Source organism: Grampus griseus, assembly GCF_964374135.1.
Source record: "Grampus griseus genome assembly, chromosome: 1".
NCBI classification, from domain to species: Eukaryota; Metazoa; Chordata; class Mammalia; order Artiodactyla; family Delphinidae; genus Grampus; species Grampus griseus.
In genome coordinates this window covers 66,258,379-66,280,091 of record NC_139017.1, presented here as the reverse complement: position 1 = coordinate 66,280,091, position 21,713 = coordinate 66,258,379, and the positions used below count along the sequence as shown (strand labels likewise).

At 42.7% G+C, this 21,713-nt stretch overlaps 1 protein-coding gene across 3 annotated transcripts in view; it reads left to right on the top strand.

Moving 5' to 3' along the window:
• The window catches only part of NOS1AP (nitric oxide synthase 1 adaptor protein), a gene marked incomplete at both ends in the record, with an annotated part of 288,950 nt that overhangs the window by 240,945 nt on the left and 26,292 nt on the right, over nucleotides 1-21,713 (top strand). For all 3 annotated transcript variants that reach the window (XM_082653376.1, XM_082653374.1, XM_082653375.1), the window contains one exon: nucleotides 13,099-13,207. In XM_082653376.1, coding sequence (XP_082509502.1) covers nucleotides 13,099-13,207 — 109 coding nt within the window. The remainder of the gene's footprint in view (nucleotides 1-13,098; nucleotides 13,208-21,713) is intronic.

The following is a 21,713-nucleotide window of genomic DNA, read 5'->3' as shown; positions in this document are numbered from 1 at the left end:
GCAAAGCATTGGGGGCCTCCCTCCACCCACCACCTTTCCTAATATTTTCCCTAGGCCCTCTGAAGATAACACATTCTTTTGGGGGGACCCACAAAAATCACACAGTCTGGGCTGCTTGGGGAATCACTGCTGCCGTGGGCAGAAGTCATGCTGGGTTTTCGCAGGACCATGACTTCATGGCTGTGCCACGCTCAGCTGGTCTCGAGCAGCAGGTTGGTTCTGCTTTCTGTCTTCTGCAGTTTTCACATCATGCTTCTTCTTCTCCCAGAGGTTTTCCCTTAAGATCCCACTGGGTTTTGTCTTTACCATCTGCAAGTTACTTGGTAGCTTATCTTCTCAATCTTGGTTCATTTCCATGTGTCCCTGTGGGTTAGGGATGCCCGTGCCTTCCAGGGCCTTCAGAGAAAAATCTCTTCTTCACATTCAAACTGGAGAACCCCCAGAGAGATGGTGATGTTGGGGGAACAGGGATGATATCTCTTTGTTCTTCCATTTGCCATTTCTAGAGTTATTTCCACAGTTTTAAAGTATTTGTACAATGGGTTATAGAATATTTGTCCATCTCATCCACTTTCAATATTTGCCCATCCCAGAACTTTACAACTGCTCTGAAAGATGTTTTTATTGCCCTTACTTGAAGGATTAGGAAAGAAGGCTGAGAGAAGGAAAAGAGTTTGCCTGGGGCCCCATGGCAGGTCTAGATCCTCTGTCCTGAGGTTCTGTGCTTTCTGCCGTGGCGGGTCCCAGCTGGCTAGGTGAGACCCAGCAGGTTTCGAGCAGAAGACAGCATGGAGACTTTTCTGTGGAACTCTGTGTCTGTGCATCTTGGTGAGACCCAGCAGGTTAGGTGAGTTGGTGAGACCCAGCTCACCTAACTGGCTAGGTGAGACCCAGCAGGTTTTGAGCAGAAGACAGCATGGAGACTTTTCTGTGGAGCTCTGTGTCTGTGGGTCTTGGATAGGGGAGCATGGATGTAGACTCAGGAAACCTTGCAGGAGACTCAAGACCTTTCACATTCTCTGTAGCCAGTGGGTTCCAAGGTCAGCCAGCAGTCCCCATGGAGATAAGGGGCAGTAGGGGCAGGATACTAGTTGCTGGGGGGACATGGCCGTGGCATTTTCGAGTGTATAACATCCAGAGAGAGGGATGGTGACAGAGTAAGGTTGTTGTCTCAGGAAATAAGAGATGAGAACTTGAAGACAGAAGTACAACATAGTTTATTCTAATTGGGTCCAAAAAGGTGAGACCATGAAGAAAAATCACGTGGCTGCCTACATTTTCAGAAAATGTCTTTTGAGAAGTACACAGTTTGGAAAGCAGAGCTTAAAATCAAGTATAAGTGCAGAGGCACTGAAACCCTGAATGCATTGGGTTCATGGAAAAGACTGACGATGAGAGAAGAAAAGTATAAAAGAAAAGAGAGTAGCACATGACGAAGAGATATTGTGAAGTCCCATTGTTCTAACCATGTGTCTCCTTTTTTTTTTTTTTAACCTCAAGTAGAGAACTGTCGGATCTTCAAACTAGAAACACTAGAACATAGGTGATTTGAAAAATAGAAGTTTGAAAACCACGAGGAAAAAGGCAGGCGTCCTTCACTCCTTTAAATGTGTCCAGGCCTTGGTTACTTAGGACCTGGAGTCCTAAAGAATGTGATTGCAAAATGATATTTGATCATCTTTGCAAAATCATGGGGAATGGATGAGATATGAGAAGATTACAAGAAAAAGACATTTCACTTTTTAGAAAGGGGAAAACTCTGGGTCTAGGAATTACAGACTAGTGAACTTGTCATTGCCCCTGGGCAAAATTCTAGAAGAGATCATTAAGCAGATGATCTGTGAGAGCTTGGAAACGGAAATAGTGATCCCTAGGAGACAGTCCTAAAAACCAATTACCAAGTATGCTTAGGAAATCTGCCTTAAGACCAGTTGTGCAAATTAGATTTGACTGTTTGAGTTGATCACAGTGTGAATGAGCAGTGAGATGCTGTAACTAAAGAAAAAAATATGATCAGAGATGCTTTGCTAAAAATTCAGTTCTAGGGCATAGAAAATATCCAAATTCACTCTGTCATGTTCTCATCCCTTTAGGAATATGCATTCAGTTCTGTGAACTGTGTTTTAAGAGTCATTGGTAAATTGGGGTATGTACAGAAAAGGTTAACAAGGAAGATGGAGATCGTATTTACTGAGCAAGCAACTCACCATATGTTGGGCGTTGTGTTAAATACTGGAGGGGAGTGTTTTAATACTTAAATACTATGAAGAGATCATTAATCTACCTATTTTCAGATCAGGAAAGAAAGGGTCATGTCAACTGAGTAGTTTGCATAAGGCTAACAGCTAGGAAGTGGCAAAGCTAAGACTTGAACCTAGATCTCTCTCAACCCAAAGCCCATACTCTTTCCACAGTACAAACCTGCCAGAGTAATAAAAGATCTAGAAAATGGGCTGGTTGAGGAACTCTGGAAGGAAGAGGAAGTGTGTCACTTTAAAGAATGAGAGGAGTAAATATAAATGTGGTGGTTTTCAAAGGGTTGCCATGTAGAAGGATTAGCCTTGTTCTCTGAGGCCCCAAAGGATAGAACTAGGGCAGTAGTGTGGCAGTACTAATAGCAGTTACCATTTATTAACCATTTGTTATAAGCTGATCCTTCTGCATACATTCATTCTTTAAACCTCATGAGTGAGGTACAGTACTATGGTTATCCCCATTTCACAGGTGAAGAGCCATGAATAAATCAAGATAATGCCCAGGATCTAACAGCTAGTAATTAGCAGAGCCTGGGCCTATGATCCAGATCTGTCCCACACCAGGGCCAGTGTTTTCAACCATTTCCTTCCACTGCATTGCTGTTGGTAGATTTCTAATCTATGTAAGGGGAAATTTCCAAGTAATGAGAAGCTCTCCGAAAGGAATGGCTACTCTAACTGGAGTGAACTGCCCATCACTGACAAATGCTGAATGACAGGGAGGCTGGGTTGGACAGATCTGAGGACTACACAGGTCTCTTTCTACTCTACATTCCGTTTCTTTTTTTCTGTGCTCCTAAAAGAAACACATTGACCTATAGATTAATAGTCAAGGAAGTGAGAAGCGGGGTGCTGGTGGTGGGTCTAGTGGTTCTTTATCAATCTGTCAACTTGAATTCCAGCATAACTATAAAACCCAAATCCAGTTTCTCCAAGATACTGTTTATATTTCAGTAATTTATGTTACGTTTATGGACATAACAGTGTATAGAAAAGTTTATTGCTGTGGCTTGAATGCATAACAGTTCCATCAGTGAGTAAAAATTATAATTCTGTGCATATTTTGAGATAAAACCAAGAAATTTTAAGAAATTTGAAGTGGGAATAAATCTAATAAGATCTTAGTAATCATTACTAACACTATATGAACTACTTTGGTATCCTACCCTATAATTATACTGAAAGTTATGAAAATTGAGATACTTTTTGGAAGTGGGATCAGAACTACACTAGACTTAAGGATAAAGATTAAGGAGGGGAAAAGGGAAATCTTTTCTTATTCTCTTGAGTCCTCATATTATTCTTTCTCCCCTCCCCCACCCCCAACACACACACAATCACAGTTCTTAAAAGCAAGGTATAAAGAAGTAAGGGTTCTTGGAATATAGTTCTAGATCTAGAAGTTTGGACGTGAGGCCTTAATTTGTTGATTTATTAATTTGTGGGTGAATGAGGTCACATGGAAAAACTTCCTGCTTCTTGATTGTGTTGGCGGATACTTTTCTAAGCTCTAACTTGTTGACTTTATAGTTAGCTAGAGATTATTGACTTTTAATAACTTACACATTAAGTTTCTGAACTCAGACATAACAGAGCAGTCTCCAAAGAGCTCCAGTCCAAAGAGAGTGGCTGCATCCATGCCCAGGTTATCATCATATTTGCCGAAAAGGTGCTTTGTCTACCAAGGTAAAGTTAACCCTAGCTTGCTGCCATCCCTGAGTGCCTTCCATGTCTCTGTGTCTTGTTGGCATGCCAGTCTGCCTTCATATCTGCTCCATCGGTTTTAAATCTAGTTCTCGGTCCTTAGGGTATTACCTAATAATAAATGAAAAACTCAGAAATCAAAGGAGTTTTATGTGTGATGCATCTGAACTAATAGGACCTCACTTCTGTCTGGGGGTGGGGGAAATAAATAGCCAGGCAGAGCACATTATGGGTGCTTATTAAGGACAGCAAGAACTCCTCCCTCCCTCCTAAGCATGCATTAGGAACCTCCTATGTGCCAATTGCAGGGCTGGCACTGGAATACCAAGATGTGGCCCTTGTTGCTTCAAGAAACTTCAGTATAAACATCATAGTGAGTATTGGTTCAAGACGGCGGAGTAGAAGGGCGTGCGCTCACTCCCTCTTGCGAGAGCACCAGAATCACAACTAACTGCTGAACGGTCATCAACAGAAAGACACTGGAAGTCACTAAAAAAGATACCCCACATCCAAAGACAAAGGAGAAGCTGCAATGAGACGGTAGGAGGGGCGCAACCACAATAAAATCAAATCCCATAACCGCTGGGTGGGTGACTCACAAGCTGGAGAACACTTATAACACAGAAGTCCACCCATTGGAGTGCAGGTTCTGAGACCCATGTCAGGCTTCCCAACCTGGGGGTCTGGCAACGGGAGGAGGAATTCCCAGAGAATCATACTTTGAAGGCTAGCAGGATTTGATTGCAGGACTTCAACAGGACTGGGGGAAACAGAGACTCCACTCTTGGAGGGCACACATAAAGTAGTGTGTGCATCAGGACCCAGGGGGAAGGAGCCGTGACCCCATAGGAGACTGAACCACACATACCTGCTAGTGGTGGAGGGTCTCCTGCAGAGGCAGGAGGTGGCTGTGGCTCACCGTGGGGACAAGGACACTGGCAACAGAAGTTCTGGGAAGCACTCCTTAGTGTGAGCCCTCCCAGAGTCCACCATTAACCCCACCAAAGAGCCTGTCGCCTCCAGTGCTGGGTCACCTCAGGCCAAAAATTCAACAGGGAGGGAACTCAGTCCCACACATCAGCTGACAAGTGGATTAAAGTTTTACTGAGCTCTACCCACCAGAGCAACACCCAGCTCTAGCCACCACGAGTCCCTCCCATCAGGAAGCTTGCACAAGCCTCTTAGATAGCCTCATCCACCAGAGGGAAGACAGCAGAAGCAAGAAGAACTACAGTCCTGCAGCCTGTGGAATGAAAACCACATTCATAGAAAGAAAGACAAAATTAAAAAGCAGAGGGCTACGTACCACATGAAGGAACAAGATAAAACCCCAGAAAAACAATTATATGAAGTGGAGATAGGCAACCTTCCAGAAAAAAAAATCAGAATAATGATAGTGAAGATGATCTAGGACCTCGGAAAAAGAATGGAGGCAAGGATCGAGAAGATGCAAGAAACGTTTAGCAAAGACCTAGAAGAACTAAAGGACAAACACCTAGAAGAATTAAAGAACAAACAAACAGAGATGAACAGTACAATAACTGAAATGAAAAATACACTAGAAGGAATCAATAACAGCATAACTGAGGCAGAAGAACGGAGAAGTGACCTGGAAGACAGAATGGTGGAATTCACTGCCACGGAACAGAATAAAGGAAAAAGAATGAAAAGAAATGAAGACAGCCTAAGAGACCTCTGGGACAAAATAAAACACACCAACTTTCGCATTATAGGGGTCCCAGAAGGAGAAGAGAGAGAGAAAGGACCCGAGAAAATATTTGCAGAGATTATAGTCGAAAACTTCCCTAACATGGGAAAGGAAGTAGCCACCCAAGTCCATGAAGCGCAGAGAGTCCCAGACAGAATAAACACAAGGAGAAACATGCCAAGACATATAGTAATCAAACTGACAAAAATTAAGGACAAAGATAATTATTAAAAGCAATTATTAAAAGTTCCCTTAAGGGAACTCCCATAAGGTTAACAGCTGATTTCTCATCAGAAACTCTACAAGCCAGAAAGGAGTGACACAATATATTTAAAGCGATGAGAGGGAAGAACCTACAACCAAGATTACTCTACAACCAAGATTACTACCTACAACCAAGATTACTCTACCCAGCAAGGATCTCATTCAGATTTGACGGAGATATCAAAAGCTTTACAGGTAAGCAAAAGCTAAGAGAATTCAGCACCACCAAACCAGCTCTGCAACAAATGCTAAAGGAACTTCTCTAAGTGGGAAACACAAGACAAGAAAAGGACCTACAAAAACAAACCCAAAACAATGAAGAAAATGGTCATAGGAACATACATATCGATAACTACCTTAAATGTGAATGGATTAAATGCTCCAACCAAAAGGCAGAAGCTCGCTGATTGGATACATAAACAAGATCCATCTATATACTATCTACAAGAGACCCACTTCAGACCTAGGGACACATACAGACTGAAAGTGAGGGGATGGAAAAAGATATTCCATGCAAATGGAAATCAAAAGAAAGCTGGAGTAGCGATACTCATATCAGATAAAATAGACTTTAAAATAAAGAATATTATAAGAGACAATCGGCAGGCGGACTCTAAACCACTGTGCCACCAGGGAAGCCCTCCTACAGTGGGGGACTTTAACACTTCACTTACACCAGTGGACAGATCATCCAGACAGAAAATTAATAAGGAAACACAAGCTTCAAATGACACAATAGGGGCTTCCCTGGTGGCCCAGTGATTCAGAGTCCGCCTGCTGATGCAGGGGACACGGGTTCGTGCCCCGGTCTGGGAAGATCCCACATGCCGCAGAGCGGCTGGGCCCGTGAGCCATGGCCGCTGAGCCTGCATGTCCAGAGCCTGTGCTCCGCAATGGGAGAGGCCACAACAGTGAGAGACCTGTGTACCACCAAAAAAAAAAAGAAAAAAAAAAAGACACAAGAGACCAGATGGATTTAGTTGATACTTATAGGACATTCCATCCGAAAACAGCAGATTACACTTTCTTCTCAAGTGCACATGGAACATTATCCAGGATAGATCACTTCTTGGGTCACAAATCAAGCCTCAGTAAATTTAAGAAAATTGAAATCACATCAAGCATCTTTTCCAACCACAACACAATGAGATTAGAAATCAATTACAGGAAAAAAAACGTAGAAAACACAAACACATGGAGGCTAAACAATATGTTACTAAATAACCAAGAGATCACTGAAGAAATCAAAGAGGAAATCAAAAAATACCTAGACACAATTGATAATGAAAACGTGATGATCCAAAACCTATGGGATGCAGTAAAAGCAGTTCTAAGAGGGAAGTTTATAGCAGTACAATCCTACCTAAAAAGCAAGAAAAATCTAAAGTAAACAATCTAACCTTACACCTAAAGGAACTAGAGAAACAAGAACAAACAAAACCGAAAGTTAGTAGAAGGAAAGAATTCATAAAGATCAGAGTAGAAATAAATGAAATAGAAACAGAAAACAGTAGCAAAGATCAATAAAATTAAAAGCTGGTTCTTTGAGAAGATAAAATTCATAAGCCTTTAGCCAGACTCATCAAGAAAAAGAGGGAGAGGACTCAAATCAATAAAATAAGAAATAAAAAGGAGAAGTTACAATGGACACTGCAGAAATAGAAAGCATCATTAGAGACTACTACAAGCAGCTCTGTGCCACTAACATGAACAACCTGGAAGAAATGGACAAATTCTGAAAAGGTATAACCTTCCAAGACTGAACCAGGAAGAAACAGAAAACATGAACAGACCAATCACAAGTAATGAAGTTGAAAGCATGATTAAAAATCTTCCAACAAACAAAAGTCCAGGACCAGATGGCTTCACAGGTGAATTCTTTCAAACGTTTAGAGAAGAGCTAACACCCATCCTTCTCAAACTCTTCCAAAACATTGCAGAGGAAGGGACACTCCCAAACTCATTCTCCGATGCCACCATTACCCTGATACCAAAACCAGACAAAGATACTACAAAAAAGAAAATTACAGACCAATATCACTGATGAATATAGATGCAAAAATCCTCAACAAAATACTAGCGAACAGAATCCAACAACACATTAAAAGGGTCATGCACCATGATTAAGTGGGATTTATCCCAGGGATGCAAGGATTCTTCACTATATGCAAATCAATCAATGTGATACCCCATATTAACAAATTGAAAAATAAAAACCATATGATCATCCCAGTAGATACAGAAAAAGCTTTTGAAAAAATTCACCACCCATTTATGATTAAAAAAAAGTCTCCAGAAAGTGAGCATAGAGGGAAGCTACCTCAACATCATAAAGGCTATATATGACAAACCCACAGCAAACATCATTCTGCATGGTGAAAAACTGAAAGCATTTCCTCTAAGATCAGGAACAAGAGAAGGGTGTCCACTCTTGCCACTGTTATTTAACATAGTTTTGGAAGTCCTAGCCACGGCAGTCAGAGAAGAAAAAGAAATAAAAGGAATACAAATTGGAAAAGAAGAATTAAAATGGTCACTTTTTGCAGATGACATGATACTATACATAGATAATCCTAAAGATGCCACCAGAAAACTACTAGAGCTAATGAATGAATTTGGTAACGTTGCAGGATACAAAATTAATGCACAGAAATCTCTTGCATTCCTATACACTGACAACAAAAGATCAGAAAGAGAAATTAAGGAAATAATCCCATTCACCATTGCAACAAAAACAATAAAATACCTAGGAATAAACCTACCTAAGGAGGTAAAAGACCTGTACTTAGAAATCTGTAAGACACTGATGAAAGAAATCAAAGATGATACAAAGAGATGGAGAGATATACCATGTTCTTGGATTGGATGAATTAATATTGTGAAAATGACTCTACTACCCAAAGCAGTCTACAGATTCAACACAATCCCTATCAAACTACCAATGGCATTTTTCACAGAACTAGAACAAAAAATTTCACAATTTGTATGGAAACACAAAAGACCCCGAATAGTCAAAGCAATCTTGAGAAAGAAAAATGGAGCTGGAGGAATCAGGCTCCTGGACTTCAGACTATACTACAAAGCTACAGTAATCAAGACAGTATGTTGCTGGCTCAAAAACAGAAATATATACATCAATGGCGCAGGATAGAAAGCCCAGAGATAAACCCATGCAACTATGGTCAGCAAATGTATGACAAAGGAGGCAAGGATATATACAGTGGAGAAAAGATAGTCTCTTCAGTAAGTGGTGCTGGGAACTCTGGACAGCTAAATTTAAAAGAATGAAATTAGAATATTCCCTAACACCATACACAAAAATAAACTCAAAATGGATTGAAGACCTAAATGTAAGACCGGACACTATAAAACTCTTAGAGGAAAACAGGAAAAACACTCTGTGACATAAATCACAGCAAGATCTTTTTTGACCCATCTCTTAGAGTAATGGAAATAAAAACAAAAATAAACAAATGGGACCTAATGAAACTTAAAAGCTTTTGCACAGCAAAGGAAACTATAAACAAGACAAAAAGGCAACCCTCAGAATGGGAGAAAATATTTGCAAATGAATCAAAGGACAAAGGATTAATCTCCAAAATATAATAAACAGCTCATGTAGCTCAATATTAAAAAATCAAAGAACCCTGTCCAAAAATGGGCAGAAAACCTAGATAGACATCTCTCCAAAGAAGACATACAGATGGCCAAGAGGCACATGAAAACCTGCTTAGCATCACTAATTATTAGAGAAATGCAAATCAAAACTACAATGAGGAATCACCTCACACCAGTTAGAATGGGCGTCATCAGAAAAATCTATAAACAACAAATGCCGGAGAGGGTGTGGAGAAAAGGGAACCCTCTTTCACTGTTGGTGGGAATGTAAATTGATCCAGCCACTATGGAGGACAGTATGGAGGTTTCTTAAAAAACTAAAAATAGAATTACCATATGACCCAGCAATCCCACTACTGGGCATATACCCAGAGAAAACCATAATTCAAAAAGACACATGCACCCCAATATTCATTGCAACGCTATTTACAATAGCCAGGTCATGGAATCATCCTAAATACCCATCGACCGATGAATGGATAAAGAAAATTTGGTACATGTATACAATGGCATATTACTCAGCCATAAAAAGGAATGAAATCGGGTCATTTGTAGAGACGTGGATGGACCTAGAGACTATCATACAGAGTGAAGTAAGTCAGAAAGAGGAAAACAAATATCGTATATTAACACATATATGTGGAATCTAGAAAAATGGTACAGATGAACTGGTTTGCAAGACAGAAATAGAGACACAGATGTAGAGAACACATGTATGGACACCAGCGTGGGAAAGGGGAGGGGTGTGGTGGTGGGATGAATTGGGAGATTGGGATTGACATATATACAGTAATATGTATAAAATAGATAACTAATAAGAACCTGCTGTGTAAAAAAATAAAATTAAATTCCAAAAAAATAAAAACAAATATAAAAATCATAGTGTGAGGTAACGTGTTATGGTAAAGGTGAACCCAGGGGCATTCAGCAACTCAGACTTGGGGGCAGGGTGGGCAGGGAACGCTTCTCTGAACCAAGTCTTCAAGGATGCCGGAGGTGTCACAGCAGTTGCAAAGGCAGGCAGATGTATGCACCTGGTTCTGAAGGGCTCTGTAGGTCAGGCTCTTGGAGAGGGATGAAAGCAGAAACATAGATACTCCATGCTGAGGAGTTTGGACTTGGTCTGAGGGCAGTAGGAAACCTTTGAATGGTTTTTAGAAGGAAATACTAGGATGTAGTTTGTGTTTTCAAAACTACTACTTTGCTAGCAATATAGAGAGTGGCTTGGCAGTAGGTGAGGTAGGAAGCAGAGAGACACTAGGTGAGTTTCAAAATTCCAGGTGAACAGTAGGACCTGTGGACTAAGGCAGTACTGTGGAACTGAAGGAAAAAGTATATTTCAGAGCCATGTCAAGGAGGTGGGCTGCAGAGAACTTGGTCGTGAATGACCGATATTGGAGAACAAGGGAGGAAAGAGTCAGAGGTGTTGCCCAGGTGTCTGGCTTGAGTGGACATGGCGCCCATCATCGAGAGAGGGCTTGGTAGAAGGAAGGCCATGTTTGCCTGAGAATTACAGGGGAGATGATTAATTTAGTTGGGGAATGTGATGAATTTGAAGCTTGAGAGAAGATCAGGAGTGTGTGTCCAGAAAGACGGGCTGGGTGGGCCTGGAGCTCAGGCAGCAGTTGCTAAGGTGCAGTTGTTAGCTTGTCCCTTCCGTGTTAGGAGGACACTTTGGCATCATTAGAAGGATCGGGTACTCTGTGGTGCGGGCCCGATAATGTTAGATTAGCTTTCTTAGAAGCCACGTTAAACAAACACAATAACCTCTATTTCAGCATCGTTCAGAGTTGGTGGACATGTGAGATGAAATGAAATGACTTTTAGCAGAGTTCAGCAGAGAAGCTTTGGTCCCCAAGGTGAACTTGGATTTCTTCTGGGGATTGTCCTCCTCTCTGTATCACTTCTGTTTTGAAAGTCCCTCTCAGACTTCTTGGGGTCCTTGGTAAGAATCTCAGTAAAAAGACTACTTAGAGGCGATATCGGTAAGGAGAAGTAAAAAGCACTTTACTCATTTCATCTTCCCAGTAACACTGCAAGGTGTTACTATTAAAAGTCCCATTTTACAGATAAGAAAACTGAGCCTCTGAGGGTTCCCTGGCTTACCTTATGGTAAGGGGTAGAGCTGTGGATATGACTCTAAATCCTGTTCTCTCTGTGCTGCACAGAAAGACTGACTCAGACATTCCAGGTCTGTGAAATCCTGGGATGGAAAAGTTGTGTTTTCATTAAGGAAAAGATTCTGGGGGGAAATGATGTGTCCCCGGGGTGTTTATCAAGAGCAACACTTTCCTCAGTGCTCAAATCAGTTCCTCTGATGTATCCCTGATACTCCCCTCCCCTGCCCCATGTTGACAGCACTCAGACTTGGTGGTTCTGCTGGTACCCTGTCCTAGGGCCACCTAAGAGTCAGCCATTAGGGCCTTGCTTATAATTTTTCCCTTTTCCTGGCCTTTCCTCTGCCTCTACCCCCACCGCCCACCCACAGCAGCCAGAGGGATTCTTTCGTCTAAAGCATCAGGAAGTCAATCCTCTGCTTAGAAGCCTCTAATGGCTTCTTGTCTCGCTTGGAGTACAACCCCTGACCTTCAGGGTCTCCTGTGTTGTGGCCTTTGATTGCTTCTCTGACCCTGTCTCTGACCACACTCCCTTGACTTGAGCCACGCTGACCTTCTGGCCATTCCTTGAATGCTTCAAGCACCTTATAAACACCACCTGGCTTTGAAACTTGCTGTTCCCACTTTCTGCACTGCTTTTGCCCACGTAGTCCAGTGACAGGCACCCTCCCATCATTAGGTCTTTGCCTCTCTTTGAGGCCTTCCTGCTAAGCACCCTGTCTAACATAGCAGCTCTGTCATGTTCTGTCCCTTATTTTTTTCTTCATGGCACTCATTTTCTATTTGTTTATTGATGTCTCCTGAACGTGAGCTCCATGGGTTCAGGGGCTTTATAGGTTCTGTTGCTTTGTTCCTCTGGCTGCTGGGATAGTGCCTGGCCCATGGTGTGCACTCAGGGGGATTGGGTGACTGATGGAATGAATATATGGAAGCCGTGGACTTGATGGAGTGGGACAGAAAGTGAAGTCACTATCACCGAGGGACCTACAACAATGACACAGAGTGTCTCCCAATGTGGTTAGCATTGCTGGTTCCCTAAGTCTCCTCATTCGGAGGTAACTGTGAACAGGTATTAGGAAACTTCCCCACATTTCCCTGGCTTAGATGCAGATTTATCGCTCTGATAAGGATGGGAATGATTTTTTCCTTCTAACGTACAAGTTGCCAGGACAGATTTACTAGTGATAGCGTGGGGTCCATGTCCTACCTGTGTCCACCCTTTCACATCTGGAGGTCAGTCACTGGAATGTCAGTGTTTGTGGAGCCCATGGAAAGTGTCTCCTGCATTGTGGCTTTCATAGAAAGAAAACTTTCTCTAAGGACTTGGCTTGAGTGAGCTCTGTTCGTAGAGTGTCCTTAAGCAGAGGTTTCCTCATTGGAGATTTGAACCTAATGCCATTTTCAGTGCATTTTTCTGTTGTTCTTCCTGTAGGATCTTCTACGTCTCTCACGACTCCCAAGACTTGAAGATCTTCAGCTATATCGCTCGAGATGGTGCCAGCAATATCTTCAGGTGTAACGTCTTTAAATCCAAGAAGAAGGTAAACGGGCTGTCATCTCTTATTTTCCTCTGATGGAACCAGAGTGCCCCTAACATTGACCCATCTCCCTGTTGATAGAGAGGCAAGATTTGGAGGTGGCTATTTTAGTGCAAGATATAGGGGAACTCTCTCACTAGTCTGTCATTGCTTCTATATAATGCAATTCTCTTTTAGTTTCATTTGAACTTTGTACTTAGTTTTATGCGAACAACTGGAGAGATCTTGGCCGTTGGTTAAGGGCTCTGCAACAGGAGCAGGCAGACAGCTCCAGGAGTGGTGCTCACCTTGATGTGCTGTAGAAAAGAAGATTGCCTCTAGCTAAGGTGACCCTCATCATAATTCTGTATACTGTTCAGTGGCCTACAAACATGACATGTGGGATCTAGTTAGATTTTGTGATGTTGGTTGTCCTGGATGATTATTTTGTAACCATCCTTGATGTATAGTAACCTTGATGCTTGAGTAAATGCAACTTTTGCAGTTCTGTAGAGGCATGCTTCCTCTCTATCATTCCTCCAGAAGTCTAACACACAAAACTGGGGTTTGCAGACGTGGGCTCTAGCCCCTCTTCTCCCCCGGAACTCTGAATGATGTTATGAGGGTCAGTATCCACCCATGGGTCTCAGTTTCCTTGTCTATAAAATGAGGAGGAGAGTCAAAACCAGCATTTCTTAAAATGTATCCTGTAAAACATTTACCATCCGGAATGTTTCATGTTAAAATTATTCAATTTAAATGTGCTGGGAAGTCCTAAAGTCAGAGAAATCCCTTTAACGCAGCATTTCTCAAACTGAATTGGCCATGGAATCATATTTTTTCTATGTATAAGTGTTAATATCCTGGGAACTACTTTACTATAGAGGTGACTTTGGAAAATACTATTTGTGTCTGAAAGGTCCCTTACAGGTGTGCAATGGTAAGGTCCCAACCATTCTAGACATAAACCACTAACCCTGGCTTTCTATGAGGACTCCTCCCAAATTCTCTCCTGCTTGTCCCTTCTTTGATGCTATGTGATATCTTAATGCATCTTACGCCATAAGACATCTTTAATAGATTTGTAGGTACCTTGCCAAGTGGGGATAATAAGAATAAAAACGTGACAGGGTCAAGATTTACTATTATATATGTCCTGTTCCCCACCCTAGCTCCATTAAGAGAATTATACTTTGCTGATTTAGCCTCTTCCTCTAAGGAGATTTGTGCCCTTACCCACCTATTCCCAAGCTTTTTAATGCAAATCATGGAGTTGGATGGAAAGAGCTAGAACTGGAAAGGTAGAAGGAAAAAGGGGCAAGTTGCCGGATTTCACTTTTAGATAATAGTACAGTTGAGAGGAAAAAAGTGAAAGTGGGGTGAAGTTGAGCTGCATATTAAAGAACTGATAGAGTAGGAAGGAGAGGGAGAGAAAGAAAAACCAGAGGGGCTGGAGATGAGAATTCAGGGCTTGGAAGAGTGAAAAACACTTGTGTGGCTTTGAGGTGTAGTGGATCTAGGGAGGAGAGGCAAGGAAATACAAAGCGTTCCTGAGACTTATGAATTGGATCGTCTATAATGGTCTTTGACAGATACAACTGAAGACTAGGATTCCCTTTAATTCGTTTTGAGTGTTCTGCTTTACATTTGACTTTAGTTTTGTCCAGAGACTGGACCCTGTGGACCTTGGAATTTATTAAAGTTACAAATGGCACATTTTAATTTACAAAGTGCTTTAATATTTAATCTTACTTGATCCTTGCAAAAACCTACATGAAGAAGTTAAGACAGGTAATTTTCATGCCCAATTTTACGGATAAGTAGAGTTAAGTTGAGGCTCAGAGAGATTAAGTGACTTGCCCAAGGTCCCATGAATAGGCATTGGCTAGAATCAGGAGACATGCAGAACGAAAGGATTTTGAGCAGGAAACCTAGGTAAAGGAGATGGTTATATTTGCTTTGCCGTCCAATCTAGTGTAGCAATGCAAACTCAGTGGGGTCGTCCAGTTCTTCCGCCAAAACCTGAGTCTAAGAACAATGCCCGTTGGAACTTTGATCTTGAAGCAAAGGACAGAATTAAGTTCTTATTACCCAGTGACAAAGGAGTAGTCATCTGGTTCCCTATCATATCAGTGTTTTCCATGTTTCATAGCTCTCAGAGCTAATCCTGATCTCTGGCTCTTTTATTTTCTATATCCCTTTTACCCTCACCTACTGAGACTGTAACTGGTTCTCAGGCCCTTTGCTGGCCTGTAGCCATGCAGCTGAAGGAATTGTTTCCAGACAGCCTGGGATGTGAGCCCCATTGCCGCTGAACTATAGGTGGAAGGGCTAGTTGCCAAGCCAGGAAAGAGAAGTGAATTAATCGTTCAGCAAAGGAAGCACAGTTGGGGAGGGGTGGGGAACACGTCTGCAAGGTTTTGCACGCTTATCCTGGTTCGTCTCCAGATCTGGTGATTTCCTTTCTTATAAAGCCCTTCTGGTTTGGAGAGGTAATAGTTAGCTTGGGAAGGAGTTTTAATTGGCACATGATAGGAATACTTAAGAGGTGAGGGGGAAAGCGCTAAATACTCTGAGTTTAAGTGTCTTGCAGGGATGTTTCTGGGTTGCTGGAGGTCAGTATGGTGGTCCCTTGACTGGAAGCCAGCGGACCTGGGTGTCCTCCAGAGCCCTCGTGTTGATTATAGTGTAGAAAAACCTTGTATGAGCTCCTTGCTAGGTCAAGGCTTGGTTATTGCTGTTCACGTCACATCATGTCCCGAGTGGGTACTCATGGCACATTTCCCATGACAGGCTTCTCATGTGGGTCATCCTTACCTTACAGTTCACCATGGGGAATAGGATTGTCTCTTCTGTTGTGAGAGAACATGGGTCAGGTGTCTCAGCTTGCCTGGTAGAGGACCTCCCTGTACCTCGCTCCCAGCACCGTTGTTATGCTATACCTCTGGATCTTCCTTTAGTTACCTATGTAGCCAATGTGGTTCTCACCTTGGGAACTTTAATCTTGAGCTGATTTTTTTTCAGTTGGGCTTTCATCAGAAGTTAGATAGCAGAATATTGCAGGAAGATAACATACTACCAGCTATTCATCTGTTAGTCTAGATTTTCCAAGTTTTAGCCTTATATTAAGTCAAATGATATCCAATCCGTGTTGGTTACTTGCTATGGGCTCGTGACTGTTCTAGACCCTTTATAGGAATTATCTTACTTCATTCCCTCAGCAGCCCTGTGAGGTGTAGGTACTGTCATGCTCTTCATCTTATGGATGGGAAAATGGAGACTTAAGGGACATAATTCGTAATGAGTGGTGGAGTCAGAAATGAACCCAGAAAGTCTGACTCTGGAGCTCATCTTTTTAACCACTGCATTATATTATCTTCATCAGGAAGTTGCATAACTGGGGAGTCACTTTGTTCTCCAAGACCTACTTGTAACCGGATTCTACTGTAATTGTTACTGGGGTATGAAGAGCTCCTTAACTCTGAACGGCCCAAGTCTCTTTGACATAGATTTTCCTTTTTTTCTCTTAGTATCTTTGTTTGGTCAATATTGATTCTATTTTACAGTGGGAGAAAGAAAGGACCCAGGGATGAAAGTTACCATTGGTTGCCCAGTGAGTCAACATTGCCACTGAGATAAAAACCTAGCTTCCTGCTTCCTAGTCCAGAGCTTTGGCCACTTAACTCTGTTACACAAAGTTCGTAAGAGATACATGAGCCTCTCTGGATTTGAGTTTCTCCAGCCACCAAATAAGATGAAAGGCATCTCGGGGATGCTGTTTTTTTGTATGTGGAGTGAGATGGTCTTCAGGAAACAAGTTTTGTGTGACTGGGAAGGATCACCAGGGTTGTGGTGGGGAGATCCCAGCACTATTCAGACTAGTGCCAGAAAGGAAGGGTAGGAGAGGGTCTTTTCCTTGCCCAGAGCATTGGAGACATTTCCTAATAACACGGCTTTCCTGTTTCTCCTCCTTAGGGGATATAATGACAGTATTCGTTTGCAAGGCCTTTTGACTGCTGTGAAGCCTCTGTGTGGTCTCTTGACCTCTCCAGTGGAGTAGCTGTCCCGCTCCTGTCATTTTCTCCCAGCCCCAGGAGGATGTGGCTGTCTGCCCTGATTAAGTGTGACTGTACTTATTTGCGCATCAGTGCGTGAAGCGTTGGTGATTAACAGGAGCCACAGGAATCTCCCCCATTATCTTCATGAAATTGTTCTGCCTGCAATCACAGCTCAGTTGGTTTGGGTTAGGAGAAATCATTTCCTCCATAATGCTGTCACCATCCGATTAGGGGCCACAGTGGAGAAGTTTAGCTGCCCTTAAGAGTTTGCGATGGATTTTGAATGATGATGTCAGTCATGTGCTAAAGAATAAGTCACTTTCCTGGCCAAGCTCAAGAAATGGAGGAGAGATAGGTCCTAAATTTAGGGAAGCAACCTCTTTTTTGTATCTTAAATGTTGAGGTGGGGTTGGGTGGGGAAGTCAAAAATACAGAAATCCTAAGTCTCAGAACTGATCTAGTCCAAACCTCTCTGTTAATGGAGAGGAAATCAGTACCTGGAAAAGTGAATTAACTTGCCCATGGTCACCTAGCTGGTTACTGACAGTATTAAGGTTATAACTTGACCTTCTTTTCTCTATGGTACTGTGGTTCATGAACTAACAAGAGTACAAGGGAAAACCCAGCAGTCCATTGGAAACTGTAAGGTCCACTATCTCCTGTCAATGTTGAAAGTCATACCCACTTTGAAACTAAACTTTCCCCATAGTAGCAGTATTCTGGTGTCCAAGGCATTGCCTTGATCAAATTCTATGATCAAGGCCATTAAAGAACCTGTTAGACAGAAACCTAGTCCATCTCCCATTTCAGAGGCTTAGTTTGTTGGATCTCCCTCTATGTAGAATTCCAGATAGATTTTCCTGCTTCAGCATTGCAGAGTCTATAGATTGAGATCATATGGTAGATATAAGCTTAAATCTTTTACTAAGGTTCAAAAAACACATTCAAGAAACGTGACCTTCAGCTCTATTTTTGTTGAGATTCTGTGCTGGTTAAGGTCAAGAGAGGGGCACTGTGCTTTCTTGCTGTGGTAGATGAAAAGAATTACAAACCTGTGAGTTGTCCTAGAACTGACTTACTGGGCTGCAGTTCCTTAGAATTCAGAAGCACTTGGCAGATAAATCTCAAGTTCCCAGGAGATACAGGGTGGCGGAGGAGGGGGATGTACACTGGAGTAGAACGCTAAGTTTACACTAGGGAAGGCTAAGTAGACTAAGAAAGACACTTACTTGTAAGAAGTGTGCCCCCAGTCTTCTCTTCATTCTCGGTCATTGTCATCATCACCTTCTTCATCATCATGTATACCTTGCATTTTGAGCTTCTTCTATTCACTTTCCTTACTTATATGATAACTCCCCTGCTCGCCGCAACTGGAGAAAGCCCGCACGCAGCAACGAAGACCCAACGCAGCCATAAATAAGTAAATAGATAGATAAATAATGAAAATAAAAAACCTAGTAAATTCCAGAGAATGCCCATATCCCGGAGCTGGAAAAGGCTGCCTTCCCAACATGCTAATTATTTGCTCTGCTTCGTACCTGGCTATCTTCACAACTTTAAAGCCCCAGTTTGATTTGCAAAGGTCAGGAGGTATGAGCACCTGCTTCGTGATGACCCGTGGGGCCCGATGGAATGGGTTCTTCTTAAAGCTTCTCCCTCTTGAGTTAGTTATGGTTTATTAAAATAAGTTCCAGCATGTGTGATTCCTGCATTCCGAGGTGCAGCCTTCTTGCTTAGAAGGCCGGAAGGCCCAGTTACCACGTGGGGTAGGCCTGGCAGGCAGGGGCCAGCATGACCATGCAGGGAGAAGGTGGCACCAGTGAGGGGAGGGACAGCCCCTGCCAGGTGCAGGCTGGCCCTCCTAGCCACCTTCAAGTAATATTCCCCAACGAGGTCCTTATATAGAATCTTCTAAAAGTAGTCTTTTTACTGGTCAAGGAAGGGGAGCCTAAAAGGTCAAGGGCCCTCTGAATTCACATAGCCATTTGGGAGAGAATTAGGAGCCACCCAGCCCCTTCTAACTGCTGGAGTGGTGAGGGGGAGGGGCTGTTCTTTTACGTGTATATAACCATTCTGTAAAGCAGATAGGGTAGCTTGATTGTTTTCAAGTGCGGAGAGCTCTTCATAAAACATGATACTGTGTCCTTTTACTGTGAATGGAAATACAGCCTTCACATTAAACAGGAGTGAAGGATAAATCAAAATGAAATCACTTAGCACTGAATGTGCCAATCTAGAACTCTTACTCAACAGTTTCCTCACAGCAGAAACCTTTATACCAGCTCAGACCAAAGATGATTTGGCCCAGTTCCTCTCTGTTGCTATGGGGACAGAGAGCTGATGGCTTTAGCCCTTTTGATGCTAACATACCTACATAAGAGACAGCTCCCTTCATGTCTTCACGTTTCTATTATTGATAAAGTAAGCCTAGCCTTTCCTGAACTACTGTTTGTTTTATGTCTTAATTCCCCTTTGGTGCAGTGAATTCCATATTCAGAATAAAACATTTCTTGAGCACTTGGTACATGCCAAGCACTGTGGGAGGTGCTCTCATATATGTTAGCCATATATTTATTCCTCTGCGTGGCAGAGGAGAGGCTATTAACATCAGTGATTCACTTTTCCATTGAAGTTACAGAGATGTTCTGCAGAGCAGCTCTGGTAGAGGGGGCTAGGAAGGAAATGGGAGACCAGGGAGGTGGGAGTCATTTCTAACATAGGGAAGTCAGGACCAGTGAACCCTAAGTCTGCATTTTCTCCTTTTTCAGGGGAATCAGATAGAGGTGAGGGTCAATTGCTTGTCCTAGTAAATGTACTAAAATGTGAAAATGACACACGGAGAGTACAAATATTAAGCATTAAGACCAGCCACTTCCTTATGACCGTTTTGGGCTTGTAAATAGTTGGTTGAAACCGGTGCGTGTGTGTCTTACATTTGTCCTTGATGAAGGTGGCAGCATAGAGATTTGAGCTGGGTTCCAGGTTCTGCAGATGCTCAGTCCTGAGTGTATCCCATCATCCACCGTCAGTGTGTGATGCATGAGAAATGCAGGTCCTCTGAAGCGTCATTTCCCACCAGCTATATCCTCATACTTCAATCGGAGTGTTTCCTTCCAAAGAGAAGTTTAGAGATCCTGTCCTTTCCGCTGTTAATTCCTTAGACTCAGGGACACTTGAGTCCCTTTCATTTTTTAATATTAAAAGTTAGTTAAGGGAGGTAACTAACCTCTGTGACTCTGTGACTTACAGAGTTGGGGGGATTTGTAACATGTCCTCCTTAGGAGAACCTGAGATTTTGTAGCAACGCATGTGGTAGTAAATTTGGAATTTTCTGTGTGAGTATATATTTTTTATAAATTTATTTATTTATTTTTGGCTGTGTTGGGTCTTCGTTTCTGTGCGAGGGCTTCCTCCAGTTGCGGAGAGCAGGGGCCACTCTTCATCGCGGTGCGCGGGCCTCTCACTCTCACGGCCTCTCCCATTGCGGAGCACAGGCTCCAGACGCATAGGCTCAGTAGTTGTGGCTCACAGGCTTAGTTGCTCCGTGGCATGTGGGATCTTCCCAGACCAGGGCTCGAACCCGTGTCCCCTGCATTGGCAGGCAGACTCTCAACCACTGCGCCACCAGGGAAGCCCGTAAGTATATATTTTTAAGAGGGAAACTGGGTCTGTACTCTGGTAATAATACAATTGGGAAAAGACTAACTCAGCCTTTGCAGATACTTATGCAGTATGATTTATCTGGGTTAATTTATGGAAGATAAGGAAGTAATGGAATTAAATATGGAATCTCTACATATCATTTAGACTTACCATATTTTATTTCTAGGCCTCCCAAATTTGTCCTTTTCTGCCTCTTGTAAAGATGTGTAAGAGAGCAAAATTTCTGAAAATCAGAAGAAGGGAAAGGCTCTGTGTAATGGACACTGGCTATATTTGGTAGGTAGAATATAGCATCTCTAAGGTTTGGTAAACTGGTAGTAAGCTTTGCTGTAAAAGATTAACCACAGGCAGTCTGCTCTTATTCTCATAAAGAGAATAAGTAACAACAGATCTAAGGAGGCCTGGGGGAAGAACACTTTTGAGTGGAACAGAATCTTCTTTTTCACCTGAGGGTTGAGCTTCCTGGCTCAGCCTCCTTCTCAGAGCACAGCTTGATTGCCAAAGGACATGTGAAAGATGTGCTTGGCCTGGATTGGTTAGGGACTGTGCCCTCTAAGTGACACTTTTTTTTTTTTTTTTTTTTGCGGTACGTGGGCCTCTCACTGTTGTGGCTTCTCCTGTTGCGGAGCACAGGCTCCGGACGCACAGGCTCAGCGGCCACGGCTCACGGGCCCAGCCGCTCCGCGGCATGTGGGATCCTCCCGGACCGGGGCACGAACCCATGTCCCCTGCATCGGCAGGCGGACTCTCAACCACTGCGCCACCAGGGAAGCCCATAAATGACACTTTTTAAATATATTTTGGGAGTG